The 24,020-nt window shown below is 37.9% G+C and overlaps 1 protein-coding gene across 3 annotated transcripts in view; it reads right to left on the reverse strand.

The window, feature by feature from the left end:
- Positions 1 to 19,382, reverse strand: part of ppp1r13bb (protein phosphatase 1, regulatory subunit 13Bb) — a 30,429-nt gene extending 11,047 nt beyond the window's left edge. For 2 of the 3 annotated variants that reach the window (XM_037685849.1, XM_037685848.1), the window contains exons 1-6: positions 19,060 to 19,382; positions 18,684 to 18,821; positions 10,026 to 10,173; positions 7,353 to 7,472; positions 6,869 to 6,939; positions 1,837 to 1,938 (exon numbers count right to left, since the gene is read on the reverse strand). In XM_037685849.1, the coding sequence (XP_037541777.1) occupies positions 1,837 to 1,938; positions 6,869 to 6,939; positions 7,353 to 7,472; positions 10,026 to 10,173; positions 18,684 to 18,692 (450 nt within the window). In that variant the 5' untranslated portion in view covers positions 18,693 to 18,821; positions 19,060 to 19,382. Of the gene's footprint in view, positions 1 to 1,836; positions 1,939 to 6,868; positions 6,940 to 7,352; positions 7,473 to 10,025; positions 10,174 to 12,189; positions 12,424 to 18,683; positions 18,822 to 19,059 lie in introns of those variants that run through there. The other variant, XM_037685850.1, reaches the window with a different exon arrangement.
- Positions 19,383 to 24,020: the final 4,638 nt, after the last annotated feature.

The raw sequence follows: 24,020 nt of genomic DNA on the forward strand, positions 1-24,020 counted from the left end.
CTTCAAGTGACCCTTCTTTTCAGACACCACAACACAAGCAATAATTAGTTTTACTATCTGTGGGTCTACAGTAAGCTTCGTCTTGCATGACTGAAGAGCAGCTCATGAGCACTAATGTCAGGGTGAGTTTAGTGAAAAGACACGAGTGACACAGCTGACCATTTATGTGGTTTACTCTACTTCCATTTCTTCTAATAAAAGGAGAAATCTGAATATGACAGAATCAGGCAAACAGAAGCATATCAGATGGATCAAAACTTACTAATGATGCTGGTTATTAATATTGAGGAAATAAAACAGACATTTTTAAAAAGAAAGTGACACTGTGGAGGTGTTCTTTGTTTTTAAGGGGATAAAATGTTTCAATGGACTCTACAAACTGTACCTTTGAACACATTCATATATTAACTTAACCACCAGCAGATAATTCTGATGACTCAAACTGCGTCCTGTCTTATTTGTTATGTACAAGGTGCTCCTATTTAAGGTTACACTGGATGATAAGGACTATTGTGCTGCACTTTATTTAGACCTGTCTAATGATTTTGATACCGTCGACCATGACATCTTATACCATAAGCTCTCAGACATTGGTTTCTCAGATCACACTATCGGTTGGTTTTCTAATTATCTCTCATATCGGAGGCAATTTGTTCAACACAGTGGTACTTCTTCCAGTTATTTAACTGTCAACAATGGTGTACCACAAGGTTCAGTCTTAGGACCCACTCTTTTTACAATCTACTGTAAGTAAGATGCAAAAATCAATGCAGACATGCTTATGTTTTTAGTATTTTTTGCCCGTTTCATAATGTAGCTTGTTCTTACTTGGTTTTATAGCACTACTTTTATTTACATTTCATTTTATATGCTTTTCACGATTGTTTATTTTTGTGTGTACCTCATCAGTTTTTTTAACAGGTCTCTCTTGAAATGTGCCCTCGTGACTCAATGAGACTAACCTGTATACATAAAGGTTGAATGAAAAAGGTTACAAGACATGTGCATCATTCATTTGACTTCCGAGTTATCAAAGCCTGTGTCCTGATATTAATGCTCAGTCTGTAGTATTCAGAAGTAGCAATTTAAGTAGATTTATTTTCTTCAGGGAAGGGAACTGATCAATAAATTCAACCAAGTTCTTCTTCCTAAATTGTTTCCTTAGAGAACTTTTACTAAATGGCTTTTATAATTGTATGTGAATGTTTTTGTACAGTGCCCTGAGACAACTCCTGTTGTGACTTGGCGCTATCCAAATAAACTGAATTGAATTGAACTACATTGACCAAAATAGTGATTAATTTGTGTCACTGAAATGTTTGGGCAATACGCTTGTAGCATAGAAAATTAACATGTACTGAATACTTTTTAATTAACTTTAGCTTGTTTAAAAACAAAAAGCAGAAAGGAAACAAAATTGTGAAATTGGCTGCTTAGAAGACCAGACCATCTGTCAAATAATTGCTCATCTTGAGGAGAAAAATAAATATAAAAAAATGCATAACCTTTACAATTTTATACATCCATAAACTGGCTAAGTCATTTTACAACTACCTTGCCATTTAACAGGTATTATAAACTCAATTTATTTATATAAGTGGATTCACATTGACATAAATCTTTAGGCACATAATTTAACAATATAAAATAAAAAGGAGGAAAATATTTTTCATTGCAAACAGCAAGCCAAAAACAGAGCAATGCCTCTTTACTGCAGTGTATCGTGTTTGTAAAAAGCAGACAACGTCTTGAAATTATAATTTTGTTTATCAGATGTTAAAATAAATTAATAATCAGAGAAAGGATTCCGGGAAAAGTATTAGATAAAGGCTCTACCTTTGCAATAAGCATCTGCTGCTGAGCCTCAATTTGTTGCTGCTGTCGTGTGGCCATCTCCTGCAGCTCTGACAGTGTGAGCTCTACTCGCTGATTCCCCACCTAGACACACACACATACACAAACACACACACACTGGTCAAGATATTAAATTCTGACATAATGAGCATCTGAATCCATAACACTTGTTATGTTTCATGTACTGGGGAAAACAAAGTAAAAGAATGTGCAACAGGCTCAAATGGGCATTTCTAAAAGTCATTTGGGATTCAGACCAGGTCATGACCTGAGATTTAGTTCCTCCCCATGAGTAGCATAATTCAGGTGGGTAGATATGACGTTTTCCTCCAGCCACAGCATCAAAATGTTGCAGCTTTTTACTAAAAGCTGACACTAAATCATTAGTGTTTATCTTTGTGCATCTGAATGCCACCACTCTATAAATTTGAGAAGCAGCAGGTCGACGACAACTGCACAAGTCATAAAGTACAGCATAAAAATAATCTGGGGGTTATTTTAAGATGACCAACAACATATAAAAATAAAAGCATTAAAACAAAGAAACAATGTGCAAAAATAAAAATTTTGTTAAAAATAATTAATGTCTGTCATCCATGGTCTGTGGGTCAAACATTAGATTTTACAACACTGAGTCAGAGTTGTCCTTCTCCAGAAACATTATTGTGATGAGAGATTAAAAGTGATGAAGACTCAGTTTGCAAAATATCAGTTTATTTTTATTGCCTGAGCCTTTTTGTTTACTGTGCAAAACCCTGCATGCTTTAGTTGTAGGTGTTGATAATCAGCCACCTCTCAGTTGTATGGATAAATTCAGTGTCCAAGCAGGAGATTTTTAAAGGTGTGTCAGTTTTGCCCGACAGTCTGCGGTATCAAAATCAATAATTGTATAAAAGTGTGAACATGAATGTTTTCTACAAGACTATTTTCAGATACCTGTTAGCAATTACTGTCCAAATATTCAGTGAAAAAATGTTCTCCACTGCTACTAGGGATCAACAATAGATTACCTTTCAGGAAAACATTATGTAACAAATAACTATAACAGCCTCCCACTAATTAAATTAATATGTTCTTTTGTTCAGCCCCATCTCACTAAGAGAGCAGAATAAATGTAAATATCTTGTGTAGATAAATGTTTTGTGTGACAAAATATGGAGATTCTTTGTTTCAGTAACTGCAGTGACCTTAGGCAGGTGGTGGCTTTGTTGATGCAATTCAGTGTTTTCTTCCCAATGTGATGTGATATGAAAGTTGTGCCACCAAATGGCAAATTACCCTTGGAGGCTCACACACTTTCAGATAACAGAATCCAAATAAAATATCTGAAGAATCTTCTGCTGCAGTAGAGACTAAAGATGGTTTATTCCCCCCACCCCTCTCTATGGTACCTATATGATGCCTGAGATCTTTCAGAGTAAAGAAGATTTTTCTGACACTTTCAGTTCTGTTTTTCACTACACCTAAACTCAAACTTCTACTCCACCAGAGCACCTCTGGTTATAAAAGCACATCGAGTGAACCTGAGTGAACCTCGAGTGAACCTCCAAACACGCTTCTCGGAAATGCTTCAAACAATTCCAGCTTGCCTTTTTAAGGGATGATCTGAGTGAGAAGCTGAAGCGGAGAATGTCACAAAATTCCTAAAATAATACATACTTGTTCTAAAATATCCTGTTTCACTGGTGAAGAGCGACTTACTATGAAGTATTTGCATAAAGATGAAACAACAAACAAACAGACAGACAAGGACAATACTACCATGCACCTCTCTAACGTGATTCGTAGAGGCAGATATACTCGTGACTCATCTAGTCTGAATAAAACATGCCTTCTTTTCTGGAATTACACTGTACTGCAACAGGGTAGAAGCAGCAACATTCAAAGACCTCTCTGCAGAATCACCAATTCAACTCAGTCTTTCTCTACCTGGCATTTGTTAATGCATTAATACAAAAGGAGGTCGAGAAGTGTTCGAAAAGGAGAGCAAGCTGGTAAGAGCGTAGGAAGCCACAGGCACACACACACAAGGCCACGCTCAAATGAACTCAGACACCACATCAATGACGATTTACCCCAGGGAGAAACAAACACACACACACACACACACACACACACACCCTTCAATCATGGTAGCGAAACAAACGTCCAACGGAGCAGACGGTGGAAGGAGACGAAGCAGGCACATATTCACTGATGAGGTTCCTCCACTGGGACTCACAAACAAATGGCATGAATGTGTTCATCATTCAACTGATTGTGGAAGTGTTTTCAAAACAATTGTCCAAACTACATGAGAGAATAAACCATGAGGAATACTACTCCCCACTCAAGGTGTTAACATCTAAGGTGCAAACATTTTGTAAAAGCACAATGGATTATTGGAGTAGCCAATCAGACCAAACCTTTAAGTTTCTGAACATGCACCTTTTCCCTAAAATGCCTACCAACTATCATTAGAGTTCAAGTTCAAGTTGTGTTTATTTCACATGCAAGGTTAACACAAGGTTACCAGTACAATGAAATGCTTAGGATCAGAAGAACCGATTTGACTCAAATAGAAAAAAAATCAGAGAACTAACAAACAAGAAATACTAAAAACATGCAATAAGGGTACAAAATATACCAAAAAGTGAAAAATTATAATATTTACAATGTCCTACAGAGAGATAGTAAAGAACAACATGATAGAATATAATGGTGCAGCAGGATGCATTTGAATGAACAAGTATTTCAAGGTAGTAATATGAGCTGAAATGCACATGATATATACTGTATATACTATATATATATAAATATATAGCACATAATTAACATATACTACACAGGTTGTGTGACAGGTTCTTGAACATGGAGATTGAATTATAATGGTAAGGTAGACACATATGGTAGATACTGTATCATACATGATACAGCCTACATAGTGCAGCAGCAATAAATAATAAACATATTAGCTGCCACAAGCTAATGTTAGTCATATTAGTTGTCACAGATGGGGCTTGGTGCAATGTTATTGCCAGTTGTTCAGTGTTATTTATCGAGTTTAGTAAACTGACAGCTTGTGGATAATGGCTGTCTTTGAGTCGTTTTGTACGCGATGGTAGAAGTTATGGAAAAAAAAAAAGATTGATAAATTTAAAATGCATGCAGACAATGAGGTACTCCCTTGACTGAGGGTTTGTCTAAGCAGTAGCATCCCACAGAGTAAATGATCGGTTTTGGTTTGCAGAGAAACTGTCTCCATGGGTTCAGACTGTGAAAAAGCCAAAGAAACTGTCCTTGGAGTCATCATCCAACAGGCTGACTAATACTATTCTCTAAATCAAACACTGAGAAGAAACACCAAAATGAAATGAACTCTGGCATTTAGGTTATGAATGCAGCTCGTATTCTACGACAGAGTGAATGTTACCCAGGAAATTAACGGTTTGATTTAAGTTAGAAGCACAACATTGACAATGCTTCAACAGTGTTTTGGTGAGTACAGTAATTTGTTTCAAGCTATAATCCAAATATTTACACTTAATTAGTTAAGTTTTAAGTCTCTGATTTATCATAAACACATAGCGCTTGCAGTAATGTAAAGATAACTAGGTCTTTACCGCTGCTCTTCCTCATCTCTGCCATGTAAAAACTGTCCATCTTTCAACTTGCATTACTGAATATATGACCACATACCATCACAGCGTTGACTGGCAGAGTGATGAAATGTTGATGGAGGATTTTGGACGAGTTAGTCAGAATCTGAGCACACGGAGTGAGTCTTCACATTCACCTCGACGCTTCTGTCAGCACTGAAAGTGTCAATAAATCCCAGTGTTCCAGTTTCATCAGTAGCAATAAAAACCCAGGTTTTGACTGATGTAGTGGTGCTTGGGGTCATAAGCTGTTCAATTTTCCCCCACTTCATTCTTTCAGTAGCTTTTACGCATTTCATTCATCTAACACTGCTCTTCACATCCTGCTTTTTATATCTGTGCAACCAGTCATATTTTTAGATATTGAAATCTGCCAAAGTTTTAGTACTTTATAAGTCCCGTTTTGTTAATTGATAAGAAAGTATTATTCTAAATTGTGTTACAATGCACATAAATTGTGTCCGCTGCCTTTGATATTCATGTATTTATTCTGTTTGCATAAACTGATGTTAAATCTTTTTTACTTTTCACATTGACAGGCTTAAACGGTCATTTTGGCCAAATGCTTAATTGTTAAAGAAAAATGAAAAGTAAAACAGACCAAAAATACCTAAATCCTTTAGTCATGAAGCAGCACCCTGTGTGAAAACTGTCACAAACAAATCTCTCAATCAGCAGCATTTTTAAAAGCACTGTATGAGCGTAAATGAGCGTTTTCCATTGTCTGCTGTGTAAATAATATTCATTTTGACCTCCAATGAAACAAAATTGAACATAACATTTTATTTTGTGCAAAACAAACAAAAAGAATAGCTCCTGGGTGCTTTTGAACAAAATGACATCAGCTTTTTTTTTTAAAACAAAATCTGCACTCCCTTCATCTTGACAGCAGATCTGGTTTCTTGTCTTAACCCTAAAGGTTCAATTAGTTACATTCCCTTGACCACAACATTTTCCACGTAAAATCTGGGACAGATGGACGGACAGAGAAAGAATGCCACGCCGGAGGCTGCTCTTATCAGAGTCATTCACATCTGCAAGCAAGCATGTCCTAAAAGCAACAAAACGTGACATGCAGAGCAACAGGAACACATAAAAGGAAACACATCTGAAAAAGACATGCTCGAGAATACCACCATCAAGGACTTTACACCAGATTCATATCCACCAACACTACTTCTTTTATTTAGAACAAAAACAGGAATTACACAGGATTAGTAAACAACAGCTAGGGCAAGAATGAATGCTTTGGCTCGTTTCTAAAGATCCTGTAATGTTTTGCTATTAATATAAACTTAAAAGCATAATATGTAGTTAATGAAAAAAGTTAAATAATAGAAAAATCAGTGTTTAACAAAACTTAGATTTATTCTCACCCCATTTTCTTTGTGCTTCTCTCCAGTATTTCCACTCCTGCGGTTCGTTTGATCCTGAGATTGCTGACTCCCTGCAAAAACAAGCAGCGGTAACCATCATAAACCAGAGAAGCATTCGATACACACCTGACTGCATGTGCGCACACTACTACAATTTTAGAGACAAAAACTGTGTGTGGAATCATCTGAATGTTGACTGACAAGATTCTTCCTGACAATGGGGACTGACGCTGGTTATAAAGGCCTGGAGGAAATACAGTGAGCAAACACTGAAAATTTTACCTGGAAATTTGTTTTTTCTTTGCATTGCTCCCATTTAAACGTATTTTTTAAAAGGTTTTGATATATTTAAAACTGAATGTATAAATATCTGAGTCATTTTTCTTAAATTAGGGTGAAATAACATTTTCCAGGAGTGGCAAATCTATGAAATTTGGATGCAGAAATAAACCAGGGAACAGTAAAAGCTCAGCGCAGTACGAACCTTGATCGCTGCTTTCATTAGGCGAGTCCTCGTGACGAAGGAAGAACTTGACTTCTTGTTTTCGAGACCCCCACTTCTGCAGATGTTCATACATCATGTGCTCATAGGGGATCGCCCGTTCTGAAAAGCAGAAAAGTTATTGAAAGGATGAACAAGCTGACTGGCTAAGATCAATTTATCAGAGTGTCCCGTGAATCAAAATGAAACTCCGCATGCCAGTCAGTGAACAGCAGAGTTTTGTAAAGACGCTTTGAAATTGGTAAGTTTAAATGGTAAATTTATTTAAAAAAAAATACATAAATTGTTGAGTAAAGTGCATTTTGGGAAGGGGGTGGCTATGCTACTAAGTATTCAATTAAATTCAGTTTATTTATAAAGCGCCAAGTCACAACAGAAGTCATCTCAGGGCACTGAACAGAAACATTCATATAAATAAAAATAATTTAACAGTATTTATCTGAGGAGCAGACTGCTTTGAATTTGACTTCATCGCAGAACTCTCATCTTGAGCAAGCATGAAGGCGACAGTGGAAAGGAAAAACTCCCTCATGAGGAAGAAACGTATAGCAGAACCAGGCTCAGGACAAGCTTGTGTGTTTTGTTTACACACCTAAAATAACTCACATTTGTCCAAATTCTTTTGGTTCTTAACAATAAAAAGACATTTTGATACATTAAGGAACCCAGCAAATAATTCACTAAATGCAAAATCCATCCATCCATCCATCCATCCATTATCTTTACCCGTTTATTCCATTTTGGGTCACGGGGGTCGCTGGTGCCCATGTCCAGCAATCACTGTACGAGGGGCGGGGTACACCCTGGACGGGTTGCAAGTCCATCACAGGGCCACATAGAGACAAACGAGACAAACAACCATTCACTCTCTCACTCACACCTAGAGACAATTTAGAGTTACCAATCAGCCTAACATGCATGTTTTTGGTCTGTGGGAGGAAACAGGAGTACCCGGAGGAAACCCACGCAAACTCCACCCAGAAGGCCCCTGGACCGGGGTTTGAACCAGGGACCTGTTCGCTGAGAGGCAGCAGCTCTACCAGTTGCGCCACCGTGCTGCCTAAATGCAAAATACCTATTGGAACTAGGGATGCACAATATTATTGGCATGGTATGGGCCGATATTAGTGTTAAAATTCAATATCGGACATCGGTCATTCCATTAAAATAACTTGCCGATATAAAAGGTGCTGTTTTTGCCTACAGCGGCACAGCGTGATGACGTCATGTACGTCTAACTGATCACGGCGGAGAGGAAAATCCAAAATGTCAGCGGTTTGGAAGTTTTACTTTTCGTTGGTGAAGATGTTAGATTCTGAAGATTAATGGACTACGTTGAGCCTCACTACATCGTCCCCAGTCATAGATATTTTTCCGACGTAACGTTACCAGAGTTACAAGCCGTCATTTCCGATGTCATTGACAATCTAATAGCCGATAGCACGACTTGTTGGGTGAGTTTTACCACAGACATTTGGACGTCGTGTTAGCCCCGTTAGCATGATTAGTCTTACGGCACAATGGATAGACAAAAACTTTGAATTTAAAAAGTCTGTCTTTCACACAGAAGAGTGCAGATGGTCCCACTCTGCAGCTAGGAACCCAGAACAAGCCTCCACAAGTGAGACAGCATTGCAGGCGACTAATGCTAATAAATAACATTTAACACTTTTCATTTAATATAAGTTAAAGTGCTATGCATATCATATGGCTGTTACTGAATATATGTCACCAGCTCTTACAGCTGTTACACAATTTTTGTAGCAAATAAGCCTAAATAAGAGGCAATGTTCTGACAAAGGAAAGTATATAAAATATCGGTATCGGCATCAGTTATTGGCCAAATAAGTTTTAACGTATCGGCATATCGGATATCAGCCAAAAATCCAATATCGTGCATCCCTAATTGGAATAATTCACCGAGTTCAGATTTTGAAATTTAATATCAATGCTCCCCAAAAGCAAAAAGACGACATGGGGAGGGAAAAAAGGAAACAAAGATCCATGTTCTAGGAGGTTTAATGAGCAGTAAGCTAACAGGACTGCATAACTTCGGTCAATAAAGCTTTTTGCTGGTTTTGTGACGACAGTACAGGACCTTGTGCCAAATTAATAAATAAATAAATACATAGCTGATTGAATGGTTTATATAAGCATTATGGTTGGTGCAAATTGTTCTGAACAGAGTAAAATCTGTTGTGACAGTGCTGTCAGCTGTATGGGAACATAACCCTTCACTGACCTATGATTTTTTACTTGAATTACCCGACTTGGAAAAATGTCTTTCTTCTGCCTGTCATGCTCTGTTTCACTCAGGTAAGTTATGCATGACCCAGCTTAACTTACCTGAAGCTTCGTTAAAATAGAGTGCATTTTCAGAATAAAGAATTAACAGCTGAAGGCTTTCTAAAATGACATTTCTTTGCAATAAAGGAAAACGTCAAGTCAGCAACGATTAGTTTTCAGATTAGACCACCTTTTTTATTCAATACTAGAAGAAAAAAAAAATCCCCACTATTCTTCTTGTACAATGTGGCAAAGAACTGCGTACTGCTCCTTATAAAACTAAAACAGTCACTGCTGAGAGGTAATTTTACACACATCAGCAGATATAAAAGGCCTCTCTATCGAACCCAGCGTCGCTTCAGATCTTACCGTTGCCTCTCCAGACCTCAGCCAGATGGCAGCCGTTCTCGCCGGGCTCTTTGCAGAACTCGACGACATCGCGACACGTCGTCTCAGGTGTGATTGGTACCTCGGTTGCGGCTTGTTCCCCATCGCTAAGGTACACCGTCAATATCATCTGAAAGACGCACGAGAGCAGTCAGAGGTAGAATAAATAAACAAGATGACATAATGATAGCACACTTAATAAATAATGTAGAAGAAATCACAAAATACACCATTCCCCCATGATAAGGTTTAATAACGAAACTAAACCCACTCCTTTGATGCACAAGCCCACGGTGCTGCTGACGCCACATTTTGCTGCCGACCATTGGGACTGTTAGCTTGAGCTGTTCTGCCTGCATGCAGATACATTTTACAAAATCCTTATTGAGTATTTATTATCTAACAGCATGGATTTAGTATATACTGGTAACTGAAACAATACATCTATTGAAACAACAGATTAATTATCCTTCAGAGAACCAAAATTTTAACGTGACTAAATATAACATCTTAATTTGAGGATTCAGGACATACATGGTTGGTTTTCTGAAAATATAATTAATAGATACCAATTCCTTCTTCGATTACTCATCATTTGATCAAATGCACTAAAAAAAAAAAGAAAAAAGAAGGTGAAAACCCACTTCAATGGGCCTACCTAAATTCAAATTACCAGAATTAAAAAATATTTTAATAGTTTAAGAAGAAGAAGAACTATCAAGAATAATTATCCTTTGGTAGAAAGAAAGAAAAAATGTTTTAAAATATTAAAAAGTCCTACTTTTTAAGGAAAACCATTTCCAACTTGTAAGATCATAGAGCGAAGTAAAAGAGGCAAACAATATAAATGTCTCTTCAACAAAAACATGGTGAAAAAGACTTCATAGCCAAAAGGTAATTATATCAAAATGCAAATTGTTTTGTTAGACAAGTCAGGAACATTTTGTTGACAATATTCCAACACCACTGACAATCTATAGGTCTGAACTTAGATTAATTTAAGTCAATTTAAATTAGTTTGATCACAGCCAATGGAAAAAATATTTGAGTTCAGGTTAAGCTGGCTTTGGAAAAACAAAACAAAAACAATATTAAATCAAATATTATGTTTATTAGTAATGTATATTTGCACTTTGGTCCAAACCATTTTGTTTATATTTGAGCAGTATTTTAGAGCTAAAAAATAAAATGCTAATTTTAGTTGATTTTATTTTCTTCAGGCAAAATTAAGAAATGTTTGTGTTGCTTCCAGGCCAACAAGTGTTTAAGATACTATTCATAATGTTGATCTATAAATCGGTTACTCTAAAATAGGCCCCCCAAAATGAGAAAAGCGTATAAAATGAATGCCAGAAAGAAGGAATCATTCATTTATAAATGCAATATTTTGTACATGCACAGTCTGATAGTATTTGTATGAAAATTATTAAGATATTATAAAATTACAGCTCTGACATGAATGTTTCCCACACAGCAATCAATACCACAGCACAGCAATGTCAGATTAAATTCAGCTTTTGTCGCAAAGCTGCCTTTAGACTGTGACTCCAGCAGATTCTGAGACAAAGTGACTCAGTTTGTTAATGAATGCAACCATGTGATTCACTGACATTTTCAGCCGCAGCGAAAATAAATTAATATGATCACTTGTTCTTCAGAGTCCGAGTCGTCGTTCAAATGACTGCGGGCCTTAAAAGGTGCTGAGGCTTTAACAAATATTTCATTCTGGCTTTCCTTGTGGAAACATCTGAAAGACATGTTACAGCTTCACTGTTGGCAACTTTGCCAATAATCAAAAGCAATGCCATGTATACAGATGTGACTATAGCATATTGTGCAGTCTGATATATTTTATTTTAAATTGTATTACAACAGTCCTAAATTAACGCAGTATTTGAAAAAGTATATTCAATCCACCATTATTATAATGAAGTGTCAAAAACAGCCATATAACTTATCAAACATTCAACCAATCAGGCAAATGAGGAGCAAGTTAGGACTTTCAAACCCCACAACAGGATGTACTCAACTACACTCTCACATATTTAAAAACCATCAAAAAATGCATTAAGCTAATAGCAGCTTAAAATGACGGGGGCTCCAGTAATCTTGTTGACACAACCAGCGAAATACCAACCGCCCTCACTAAGTTGCGTCTGCCCATACTCTTGCTTCTCTTCACTGCTCTCCGTTTCCTCTTGATCTTCTTTTTAGATGGCTGGTGGTGCTCTTTCGCCCAAATGGGGTTCTCCTTGGAGAGGCTGACAAGGCCGCGTAGCATTATAGTCACAAACCTCTTCATCATCGCACTGCAGCTTTTACAGTCATGAGGACTTATCAGTTATGCCGTCGCGAGTAGACTTTTAAACCCGACAGTGGTGCATGCTTTAGAAAAGTGCTGCAGAGGAGACTTGGGAGAAGAAAACACCAGCTGTATGTGCACTTCAGGCAGGGAGGGGGGAAGAGAGAGCTCGAGTAAAAACAGTAAGAGAAAGGAAACGAGAGGGAGGGTTTGGGACGAGGATGGTGATGACAAGTGCTTCTCTGAAATGTGGTGACTGCTGCCAATAAGAGTTGTCCGAGTACGACTGTGACTGTCCAGCGGGTCATGGTATGATCAGGGACAAGAAAAGGAATTAGGCTAATACTGCATGGTGGCTGTACACAAAAAGCTGCAATTGCCAACTATAACCTCTTTCTCAAGTTATGAAATTATATTTGTGGAGTACAAACATTTTTAGTGGAAAAACCAGCTCCTACTGCTTATCCGTAGTCGGGTCACAAAGAAAACAGGCCCAGAAGAGAAACTCGGACATCCCTTTCCCCAGTGACACTTTCCAGCACCTTCAGGGAGACCCAGAGGCGTTCCAAGGCCAGAGGAGATACAAAATCCCTCCAATGAGTTCTGGGTCTGCTCCAGGGCCTCTTCCCAGTGGGACATGCCTGATAAACCTCTAAAGGAAGGCGACCAGGAGGCATCCTAACCAGATGCCCAAACCACCTCAACTGATTCCTTTCGATGCGGAGGAGCAGCGACTCTGAGCTCCCTCTGGATAACGGAGCTTGGAGTAGAGCAAAAATAAACCTTGAGCTTTTGTTTCAACTTAATAACTCCACTCACCACTGTTAAGATGTTTAAAAAGCCAAAGTACCAATTATGATTTGTAATGATGTATGATGTGTAATTATGCTTTAGACAATTAGAGTGCTCCCTTTCAGCAAAACAGCTATAACTATGAGAGACTTTGCCTGAAAGACTTGTAGATGTGTACATAATAAATACTACAAAAAATAAGTAATGGTCCAACAGCTTATGAACTTGATTCATGTTAACATAGTTCCAAAAGTTAAAAACCAATCAGACAAATATAAGGATCAAACATTCAAATCATCATTAGTATCTACCGACCATGATTTGATGTAATCAACTCATAAGACTCGAACATAAACCTTCAACTCAGCTAAAGCAAGCAAAATATTTCAAGCTAATATCAAATAAATGTAAGATGATGCCTTAGTAATTACACACATTTCATTCACCCCAACTGTTACAAACGTTGCCTGTTTGGTAACTTATGAACCAAAGTTATGACAAATAATGTGAAATAAACCAACGGATCTCACCAATCATGGGTGTTTGATACTGAAAGGTAGAGTGTGAATTATTTAAATATTTTATTTAGTTTGATAAAAAAAAAAAAAAAAAAGACGGACATTTTTACTTTGAAAAAGCCAAATTATGCCTTTTGCGTTTGTTGATTAGAAAACGGTTTTGAAGTTTTAGCAAATACGTTGGCTCTTTTTATGTTAAAATCACCAAAATAAAATCCACCTCTGGAAACAAGAAGCATCAAAACCCATCGTGGTTTAATTTGCACTTCATAAAGTGAGCATTTTCTATAAAAGCTGGCTGATGTCCTTTAGATGACAGCATTAGGAAAGCATGATAAATAATGCACGTTTCTTCAACCAAGAAAAGATATAGCAATTTTAAGAAAGTGAGAGTTGTTAAATAATCAATACCTGACTCCTTTCATCTTCGCTCATATTAAATCTGAGTAGTTAAAGTTAACATTATTAGCCCTCTACATTAGATTTTTACCATTTTACTTTTAATGGCAAAATCTTAATGATGGTGAATAGTTTTTATTAAGCATGTGAATCTACAGAAAGTAGAGAATGAAAAAAGATAAAGGTATACTTTTCATCTAAGTCACGCTCTGCCCAGTCCACTGTGTGAGGTTAATGCCTCTTGACAATCCACTCAGCTCAAAAGATTCCCCTGAACAACAGTGTTAGTTGACGCAGCCACACAGACCTAGATCTGCTAAGGTTTCATTGGCTGGCAGAGTCACGCGAGAACCGAGTGACTCTTTGACTCCGATACACTGTTGTTGCCACAGGATACAACTGTACACGAGGCTACGGTTGCAGTCAGGTCTAAAGGCCTAAAACTGCAGCAAGCATAAAGTTACTTCTAAATCCTGGAAAGCTATAAGCCTTGCTTGAATTGCATTCTGCATTTTCTTTCATGAGAACTACCAAAGCATTTTCAGGAATGTTGTTCTTTCAACCACAACCCCATTCATCAGCAACGCTAACTACTGGTATTCAAGAGTGAGTCACTTCCATTTATGATGAGACCTTACTGAGACTGTGGCAAACTTATCCTGCATCCATGCATGATCCTCTCCCAAAGAAATGTAAGCTCTTTTCCCATAATTCATCACTGCCTTCTCAGCACTAACGACAACAAAAGAGGTCCCAACAAAGAACCACTCCTATTTGGTTGCAGCTCAGATATTCTATTCCACGCACAAAGACTATCCCGGAACAATAACACCAGTGAAACACAAAAGGCTGAGAAAAACAACAACTTTCAAGTTAATTAGGTGTAGAGACTTTTTTTCTGTACTTTGGTTTAACTTATAAATTAGTTTAATGAAGCAAAAAGTATGTAGCCAGCTCACTCAAAGCTGATGTACAGCACTGAACATCCATCCATCAACCAGTCACACCTCTCCAGGTCACACTTGTTACATGGGCATTGAAGTCCCCCAGCAGAGTAAAGGAGTCCTCAGCTGGAGCACCTTCTAGCAACCCTGCTAACAATCCAAGAAAGCTGGGCACTCCAAAATATTGTTTGGCGAACAGGCACAAACAACAGTCAGACCCTGTCCCCCCACCCAAAAGGTGTAGGAAAGCTACCCTCTCAACTACCAGGTAAAAACTCTCAAGCCAGGGGACATCAAGTAAACCCACATCAGTCTAGCACTTCTTACCATGGGCAACTCCAGAGTGGAATGATTTAAGACATCAAAATGATTGATTCTGAAATTATTATCAACATTTTTTTGAAAATTCCACAATATTCTAATTTTTTTAGATGCACCTGTATAATGTAATTTGCAAGGTTTGACCAAAATGGCTACAACGCTGTCCCTTTTTAATCAAAAAATAATCCTAATTTAAAGCTCTGGCATGAAAGGCAGAATGCAATATTCATTCTTCTACACCTTTTTAATCTTTTTTGATCACAATATGTTTTACTTACCAAATTCATTTGCATGAAACAAACAAAGATACATGTTCAGTGCTAACATGGGTGGTAGCTGAAGGTGGAGACCTTGGCGCTCTGACACTGGCTTACCAAAGCTGGCTCTTGAGACATGGAATATCACGTCCCTGGTTGGGAAAGAGCCTGAGCTTGTGCGCAAGGTTGAGAGGGACCGACCATTTTCACAATATTCAAATTTTTTTAGATGTACCAGTAAACATAATTTCATGTAAATTTGGAAGAATTCACAATATCTGTTAGCTCTCAAAGTACAGTGAGGAAAATAAGTATTTGAACACCCTGCAACTTTGCAAGATCTCCCACTTAGAAATCGTAGAGGTGTCTAAAATTTTCATCTTAGGTGCAGCAGTAACCGTCACAAACCAATGAGAGAAGCATTCGATACACACTCGACTGCATGTGCGCACACTACTACAATTTTAGAAACAAAAACTGTGTGTGGAATCATCTGAATGTTGACGGACATGATTCTTCATGACAACGGGGACTGGCACTGCTTATAAAGACCTGGAGGAAATACAGTGAGCAAACATTGAAAATTTTACCTGGAATTTTTTTTTCTTTGCATTGCTTCCATTTAAATGTACAGTGAGGAAAATAAGTATTTGAACACCCCGAGACTTTGCAAGTTCTCCCACTTAGAAAACATGGAGGGGTCTGAAATTTACATCTTATGTGCATGTCCACTGTGAGAGACATAATCTATAAAAAAAAAAAAAAATCTGGAAATCACAATGTATGATTTTTTTAAATAATTTATTTGTGTGTTACTGCTGCAAATAAGTATTTGAACACCTGCCAATCAGCAACAATTCTGGCCCTCAAAGACCCGTTAGTCCGCCTCTAAAAAGTCCACCTCCACTCCACTCATTATTCTAAATTAGAAGCACCTGTTGTTAGCTGCATAAAGACACATGTCCACCCCACACAATCAGTAAGACTCCAACTACTAACATGGCTAAGACCAAAGAGCTGTCCAAAGGCACCAGAAACAAAATTGTAGACCTCCACAAGGCTGGAAAGGGCTACGGGGCAATTGCCAAGCAGCTTGGTGAAAAAAGATCAACTGTTGGAGAAAATGGAAGAATCTAAACATGACTGTCAATCTCCCTCGGATTGGAGCTCCATGCAAGATCTCACCTCGTGGCGTATCAATGATTCTAAGAAAGGTGAGGAATCAGCCCAGAACTACACGGGAGGAGCTGGTCAATGACCTGAAGAGAGCTGGCGCCACTGGTTCCAAGGTTATTGTGGGTAATACACTAAGACTCATAGTTTAAAATCATGCATGGCACTGAAGGTTCCCCTGCTTAAATCAACACACGTCCAGGCCCGTCTTAAGTTTGACCATGACCATTTGGATGATCCAGAAGAGTCATGCGAGAAAGTTATGTGGTCAAATGAGACCAAAATAGAACTTTTTGGTCTTAATTCCACTCACTGTGTTTGGAGGACGAAGAATGAGGAGTACCATCCCAAAAACACCATCCCTACTGTGAAGCATGGGGGTGGAAGCATCATGCTTTGGATGTGTTTTTCTGCACATGGGACAGGACGACTGCACTGTATTAAGGAGAAGATGACTGGGGCCATGTATTGAGAGATTTTGGGGAACAACCTCCTTCCCTCAGTTAGAGCATTGAAGATGGGTCATGGCTGGGTCTTCCAACATGACAATGACCCAAAGCACACAGCCAGGAGAACCCAGGAGTGGCTCTGTATGAAGCATATCAAGGTTCTGGAGTGGTCTAGCCAGTCTCCAGACCTAAATCCTATAGAAAATCTTTGGAGGGAGCTCAAACTCCGTGTTTCTCAGTGACAGTCCAGAAACCTGGCTGATCTAGAGAAGATCTGTGTGGAGGAATGAGTCAAAATCTCTGCTGCAGTGTGCGCACACCTGGTGAAAAACCACAGGAAACATTTGACCTCTAATTGCAAACAAAGACTACTGTACCAAATATTAACATTGATTTTCACAGGTGTTCAAATACTTATTTGCAGCAGTAACACACAAATAAATAAATAAAAAATCATACATTGTGATTTCCAGATTATTTTTTTAGATTATGTCTCTCAGAGTGGACATGCACCTAAGATGAAAATTTCAGACCCATCCATGATTTCTAAGTGGGAGAACTTGCAAAGTCGCAGGGTGTTCAAATACTCATTTTCCTCACTGTATGTGTTGGTGACTCTCAGCTACCACCACGCCAAACTGAAGCCCAATAGTGGTAAATTTGACCTAGTTATTTTTGTGTTGGGCAGGGCCAGTTAACTGTGTCTTGAATTAGGTCGACTCCAAAAGATAATAAGTTGTACATGGACATACAATAATTACTTTAGAGAGTTTCATTAAACTCCATCCACTGGTTTATGAAATATTTTTGCTAACGAACAGTGTTGATTCTTTCAGCTAAAAGTTTAAAGCAAAGATGTCATGCAATGTGTAGCACTTGGGAGTTACTCTCAGCTACTACCACAAAAAAGTCAATAAAGTGAGTAAGAATTCATTTAACTCATTCTGAGCAACATTCATGACAACTGGTTGACCCAAAAGTGGTTTTTGGAGTGCTGGAATCAGGATGACTAGGAAACTGGTGTTTTTATCTACCATAACTTCCTTTTTCTCAACCAATTTTAACAAAGTCAGTATAACTTTCTTTGTCCTTTTTTATAGCTAATTTGAGAATTTTGATTTTATATTATTATTTTTATATCATACAGTATATCGTATTTGTTGTGTTTGCAAAGGTTGCTTAGCTGTGGCAGCAATCTTGAAACAAATTGACTCAAAAAAAAGTCATGAGTTGAAGATGTATATGTATTCACTGATTAGACAGTTTAATTCAAATATGTCCAGTGGTTCATGAGATATTTTGCTAATCAATGCTGGTGACGAACGAACATACAGAGGCACAGGATGGGCGATAAATATATAAAGACAACAGATCACCCAAAAACATGCACTTTTTAAATTTAAATTAGAAAAACTATAGCTAAATAAAAGCTTTGCATTCAAGTTTGACCAGTCTTTTATTTTTTTTCTAAAAGTGTGCACTCACCGGCATCATGTTTGCAGTTCTGGTGGATCAGAACCAGCGTGCATGGACGACACAAACTGACTTTCGACCTTCTTCAAATCAGTGGCAAACAAGGGGGTAACTCCGATGTGACAAACAACAGGGGCTCAGTAGTAATCTCTGTTGAACAAAATAAAATGCTTAATTTCAATACTTAAGCTACAGCAGTACTCGCTCGTGTGATTAGTGAATGTCGCGAGGCATGAGCAGGGATTTAAATGGTCCAGGCGTGGCTCGGTGCGTGTAGCTGCGGCTACAAACAAGCCGACGTTAGCACGAAAAATAAAAAAATAAAAAAATAGGGGGTGCCAAAAGCCATATAAATATTTAACCTACTAATGCTATTAATTAGACTCACCAGTGTCAGAGATGTTTCATTGCTGTGTCAAAGAAATCTCAGCTACGTTACAGTTAAATAGACGAAGCCGCTGTCAGCGAGTCAGCTAGCGTTAAATCCAGTTGTTAGCTCGTTTTTCGGACGTGGCTAATGCACGGTTTACCAGATGATCTTTCCGTAACCGCTGATCCTTTAGCTTACATATGCTAGTCCAGCCATAAAAGAAGCGCGTCCTAAACGAACGAAAGTCCTTCCGGATCAGCGCACTCGTTTACGAACGCAACTACTCTTGGTTAGCATATTGGCGCGAGCAGCTAACGAGAATGCAACTTGCTGGAATCCAGTTGTTGACTGCGGGAGGGGCGGGACTTCGTCGCAGCAGCGGTGGTGTCACGTGAACGTAGAACGTGAAGAATTTACGTCATCACCACCGATCGCCAGAACAAAACAACCGGAAACGATAGGAGAAAGTTTTCAAATAGTAAACAAACACACTGCTACAAGATCTAAAAACATACTACTGGTTGATTGAGTTTCCATCCATCCATTATCTTTACCCGTTTGTTCCATTTTGGGTCACGGGGGTCGCTGGTGCCCATGTCCAGCAATCACTGTGCGAGTGGCGGGGTACACCCTGGACGGGTCACAAGTCCATCACAGGGCCACATAAAGACAAATAACCATTCACTCTCTCACTCACACCTAGGTGACAATTTAGAGTTACCAATCAGCCTAACATGCATGTTTTTGGTCTGTGGGAGGAAACCGGAGTACCCGGAGAAAACCCACGCATGCACGGAGAGAACATGCAAACTCCACCCAGAAAGGCCCCTGGACCAGGGTTTGAACCAGGGACCTGCTCGCTGAGAGGCAGCAGCTCTACCAGTTGCGCCACCGTGCTGCCCGTTGATTGAGTTTATTCAGTCAAAATAAAATGTAAATAAATACAATTCATTCATTCAACCTTTATTTAGACAGATAGATCCCATTGAGCCTCGAGGACTCATTTACAAGAGAGACCTGATTTCAACAAAGAATGATGACAACAATGGACAACAGCTACAACAATAGACAGTTATAAAAAGGCATATAGATTTTTTATTTTTTTTTTACAAATAAGATGGCTAAAAAAAGTAAAAAAAAAACAAAAAAACAACTAGATTATAAGGTAAATGTAGAAAACTATAAACAGGAACATGTCCAGGAAACAGGAGCGGAGTAGGAGAAGGCCCTTTTGCCAAGTTCAGTCATCACCGAGGGAACACTGCAGGTACTAATGTCCTGAGAGCGCACGCTGTAGCTGCACTCACGCAGAGACATGTAGGAGGAGATATATGAAGGCAGCAGACTAAGAAGTAAATTGGTCTGCTGATAGTTTATACAGCTATATATATTTTATTATATATTTTATTAATTTATGAAAATATACTGTGCAAAGAAATACAACATGGAATAATAAAAACAAGGAAAGACTAGACTCTTGTGATTTAAGACATGGTAAAAGGATCGTCACGAAGGTAGACGAGTCCCTGGAATATCTTGCAAAAACATTTGAAGCTCTCGACCTTGACCTCTCTAAGAATCTGTTGGACTCCTGGCAGGGACCAATGCCGACATGTTCCTGTTTTTAGTTTTCTACATTCGCCTTTTAATCTAGCAGTTTTTGTTACTTTTTTACCCATCTTTTTGTAAAAAAAAAAATCAAAAAAAAATCTGTATGCCTTTTTATAACTGTCTATTGTTGTCATCATTCATTGTTAAAATCAGGTCTCTCTTGTATATGAGTCCTCGAGGCTCAATGGGATTTACCTGTCTAAATAAAGGTTGAATGAATTTAAAAATGTTTTTACTAAATTGACAGTATATGGAGAGCATTGCACTGGTGCAACAGAAAGGACTGTCCACAGCTTTTGTAGAAGGAATAACTAAAGAGAATGGGACAAATAGCATATTATGAAGGGCTCGTATGTGATTGATTTCCCTGTTTCTGACTGTTTACTGTTTCTGTCTTTAAACTCAGACTCAGAGTGAACTATATGGGTATGAGGAGGGCCATTGAGAAGATACCAAACCATATTTTTCTAGGAGGTCTGCAGACAATATGTTTATTGGATAGACCAGAATACCAGGCTGTGGCATGATGACTGTGTATGAGGGCTGAGGTGAGCAGCTTTTTAGATTCTGTATCAAAATTCCTGGTCTTTCTGTGCAAAAATTTGAGTTTGGCATTGGGTTATCTACTATTTGGCTGCCCAAAAGTGTTTGGTCTAATACAACACTTAAATTCAAAAATGTTCAAGAAAAAACAACTGGACTTCATTTGTAAAAGAGGACATTTCGCTTCTCATCTGAGGAGCTTTCTCAATTCAAAGAACAGAGAATGTGAGAATCGCTCCTCACAATAGGGATGAGGAGTGATAGGGCAATCTGCATATGTATCTAACTTACCTCAGCTTTATAACTCGAACCCCACACTCTCTGTTCTTTGAATTGCGAAAGCTCTTTGGATGAGAAGTGAAATGTCGTCTGTTACAAATAAAGTCCAGTTGTTTTTGTCTTGAACTTTTTGAATTTACCATGTCCTGGATGACTGAGAATCTTCACCAGCGTAATACAACACCTAAGTATTTAATGAAGATTTAATGGAGAGTATAGCCATCATGTGTGATGTCTAAAGATTACTTGCCATTGAGCTTTCTCTTAGAGCAAAATCTAACCAATTCAGCCTTCCCAAGATGAAAAGATTGCTTATTGTCCACTTACGGATGACCTGAAGTCTGGAAGACAGGCACTGTTGATTTTCAACAGTCTTTTACAGCTGCAATTAACATTGGAGTGCATGTCATTGACATATATGAGAAATAATAAATGGCCAAGTATGGAGCCCTGTGGTACGTCATCACCATCACTTTCACAGGAGTGGTGTTGTCGCCATCTTTCCCCACATATTGCTACCCATTCTCTAAGTAGGCTTTAAACCAGTATGCAAATGCTTACATACTACAGTTTATAGACTGCATATATAGTAAATATATAAATAAATAAACATATAATTACAAAAGTAGGTATTTCGTGCATTGACACCTAAAGATATTATTAATTATTACAATTATGGAGACAGCTGTGGGGTAAACATTTAAATCACAAAACTAACTATACATAAATTAAAATGTCCAACTCCCTTCAAATTACTGACATTTTTATTTTACTTTTATTAAAAACTAAATCTTACTACAACCAATTCATGACTTATTTTTGTGGCTGAATAATGAAAAGTACAATTATGGCCAAACAAGAACAAAAACATCTCAGAGACTGTGCTGGTTATTTTGTAAATAATTATTTTTATAAGAAGTGAACAACAGTGCATTTAGGTGTTTGTAGATAGAGTTGTCTTTTATTGTCACAAATCTATTTGGATTGAGTTTCAATATATTATTGGGAATTTTATTCTGTATCTTCATTCTATAATTTGTCAAATTATTTTAGAGTTTTTAACAGGTACATTTCAATAAGCACACCAGACAGCTGAAACTGGGCAATATTTTATTTCCCTATACGTTTTTCTTTTCCTCCCATCCTTGTATGACTTTATATAAAATGACTTGCTTCATAGCCTATTTTAGATGATAGTGTTTTTTTTTTTTTTTTTGATAAACTCTTCTGTTTTAAACAAGCGGTACATTGAGGTCCCTCAGTCGCTGAGAGCTTTGAATAATTAATGCTTCAAGATGAGTTGTTCTGGACTGGAATTAAACAGAGAATACAAGTAAACCTTAATGTTTTGGTGCAAGAGCTTCAAGTGAGTCGGAGTTACAATGTGTATTAGAACAGCGGTAGTTTATTTTTTATTTTATTTTTGTTTTTCCGAGGCACCAGAGTGACAGATCCTGGTGAGTGAAGGGAGCAATGGAGCCAGGGGATAGCCAATGGTGGCCTTGGCCACTGTAGATTACATCTCCACCTGTCCTACCAGCCAGCCCAATCATTTTAAGAAACTATACGTTGAAGCAATATAAAAACTAGAATTTCCTCAAATGATGGCGGGTGGCCATCTTGAATTTTGATTTGAAACCGTGACCTATCAAAAACTTCTGATAGCGAGCTTTCTTATGCCTGGATGCAGCCATACACCAAAGTGGAAGTCAACATATTGCTTAATTTTAAGATTATCCAGTTCAGGGGCAATACATTTTTTTTAGCAGACTCTGTTATTAATATTAAAGGAATAGCAACTTTGATATTAATAATAACTGGTAGGTTTATTGATTCATAGGCTAACTGGTAGCTCTAAATTGTCCCTAAGTGTGTATGAGAGAGTGAACGGTTGTCTCATTTGTCTCTATATGTCCCTGTGATTGACTTGCGACCTGTCCAGGGTGTCCCCTGCCTCTCACGCAGTGGCTGCAGGATATGGGCACCAGTAACCCCTGCGACCCAAAAAGGAAGTAGCGGGTAAAGACAATGGATGGATATTTATAAATTAAAAGGATATTAGTGATAAGGGCCTTAAAATGCTGATATAGCTATGTAGATGATGTCTATATGTTGTTCTTTTGGCTGCAACCTTCTGCAGGGGATGCCAAAGCGAGCAAACTTGCATGAAAAATGTTATGCCAGATGTCCTTCCTGACACAACCTGAGCTCGAACTGGCAGCCTCAGGATTACAAGGCTGTAGCACATAACCACTGAGTTACCATTTATGATCTAGATATGCATTGATGAACAATAACCTGATCTGAGCTCACATGAAATCTAGTGAATTTACCAAAGCTAACCAACAGATGACAGCATCAGGCTTTACAGACCAAAATAATAAACCCTATATATATATATATACATATATATATGTATATATATATACATATATATAATATATATATATATACATATATATACATACATATAATATATATATACATATATATACATACATATAATATATATATACATATATATACATACATATAATATATATATA

The sequence above is a fragment of the Nematolebias whitei genome, chromosome 12 (genome assembly GCF_014905685.2).
Source record: "Nematolebias whitei isolate Nwh7 chromosome 12, NemWhi1, whole genome shotgun sequence".
Lineage (NCBI taxonomy): Eukaryota > Metazoa > Chordata > Actinopteri > Cyprinodontiformes > Rivulidae > Nematolebias > Nematolebias whitei.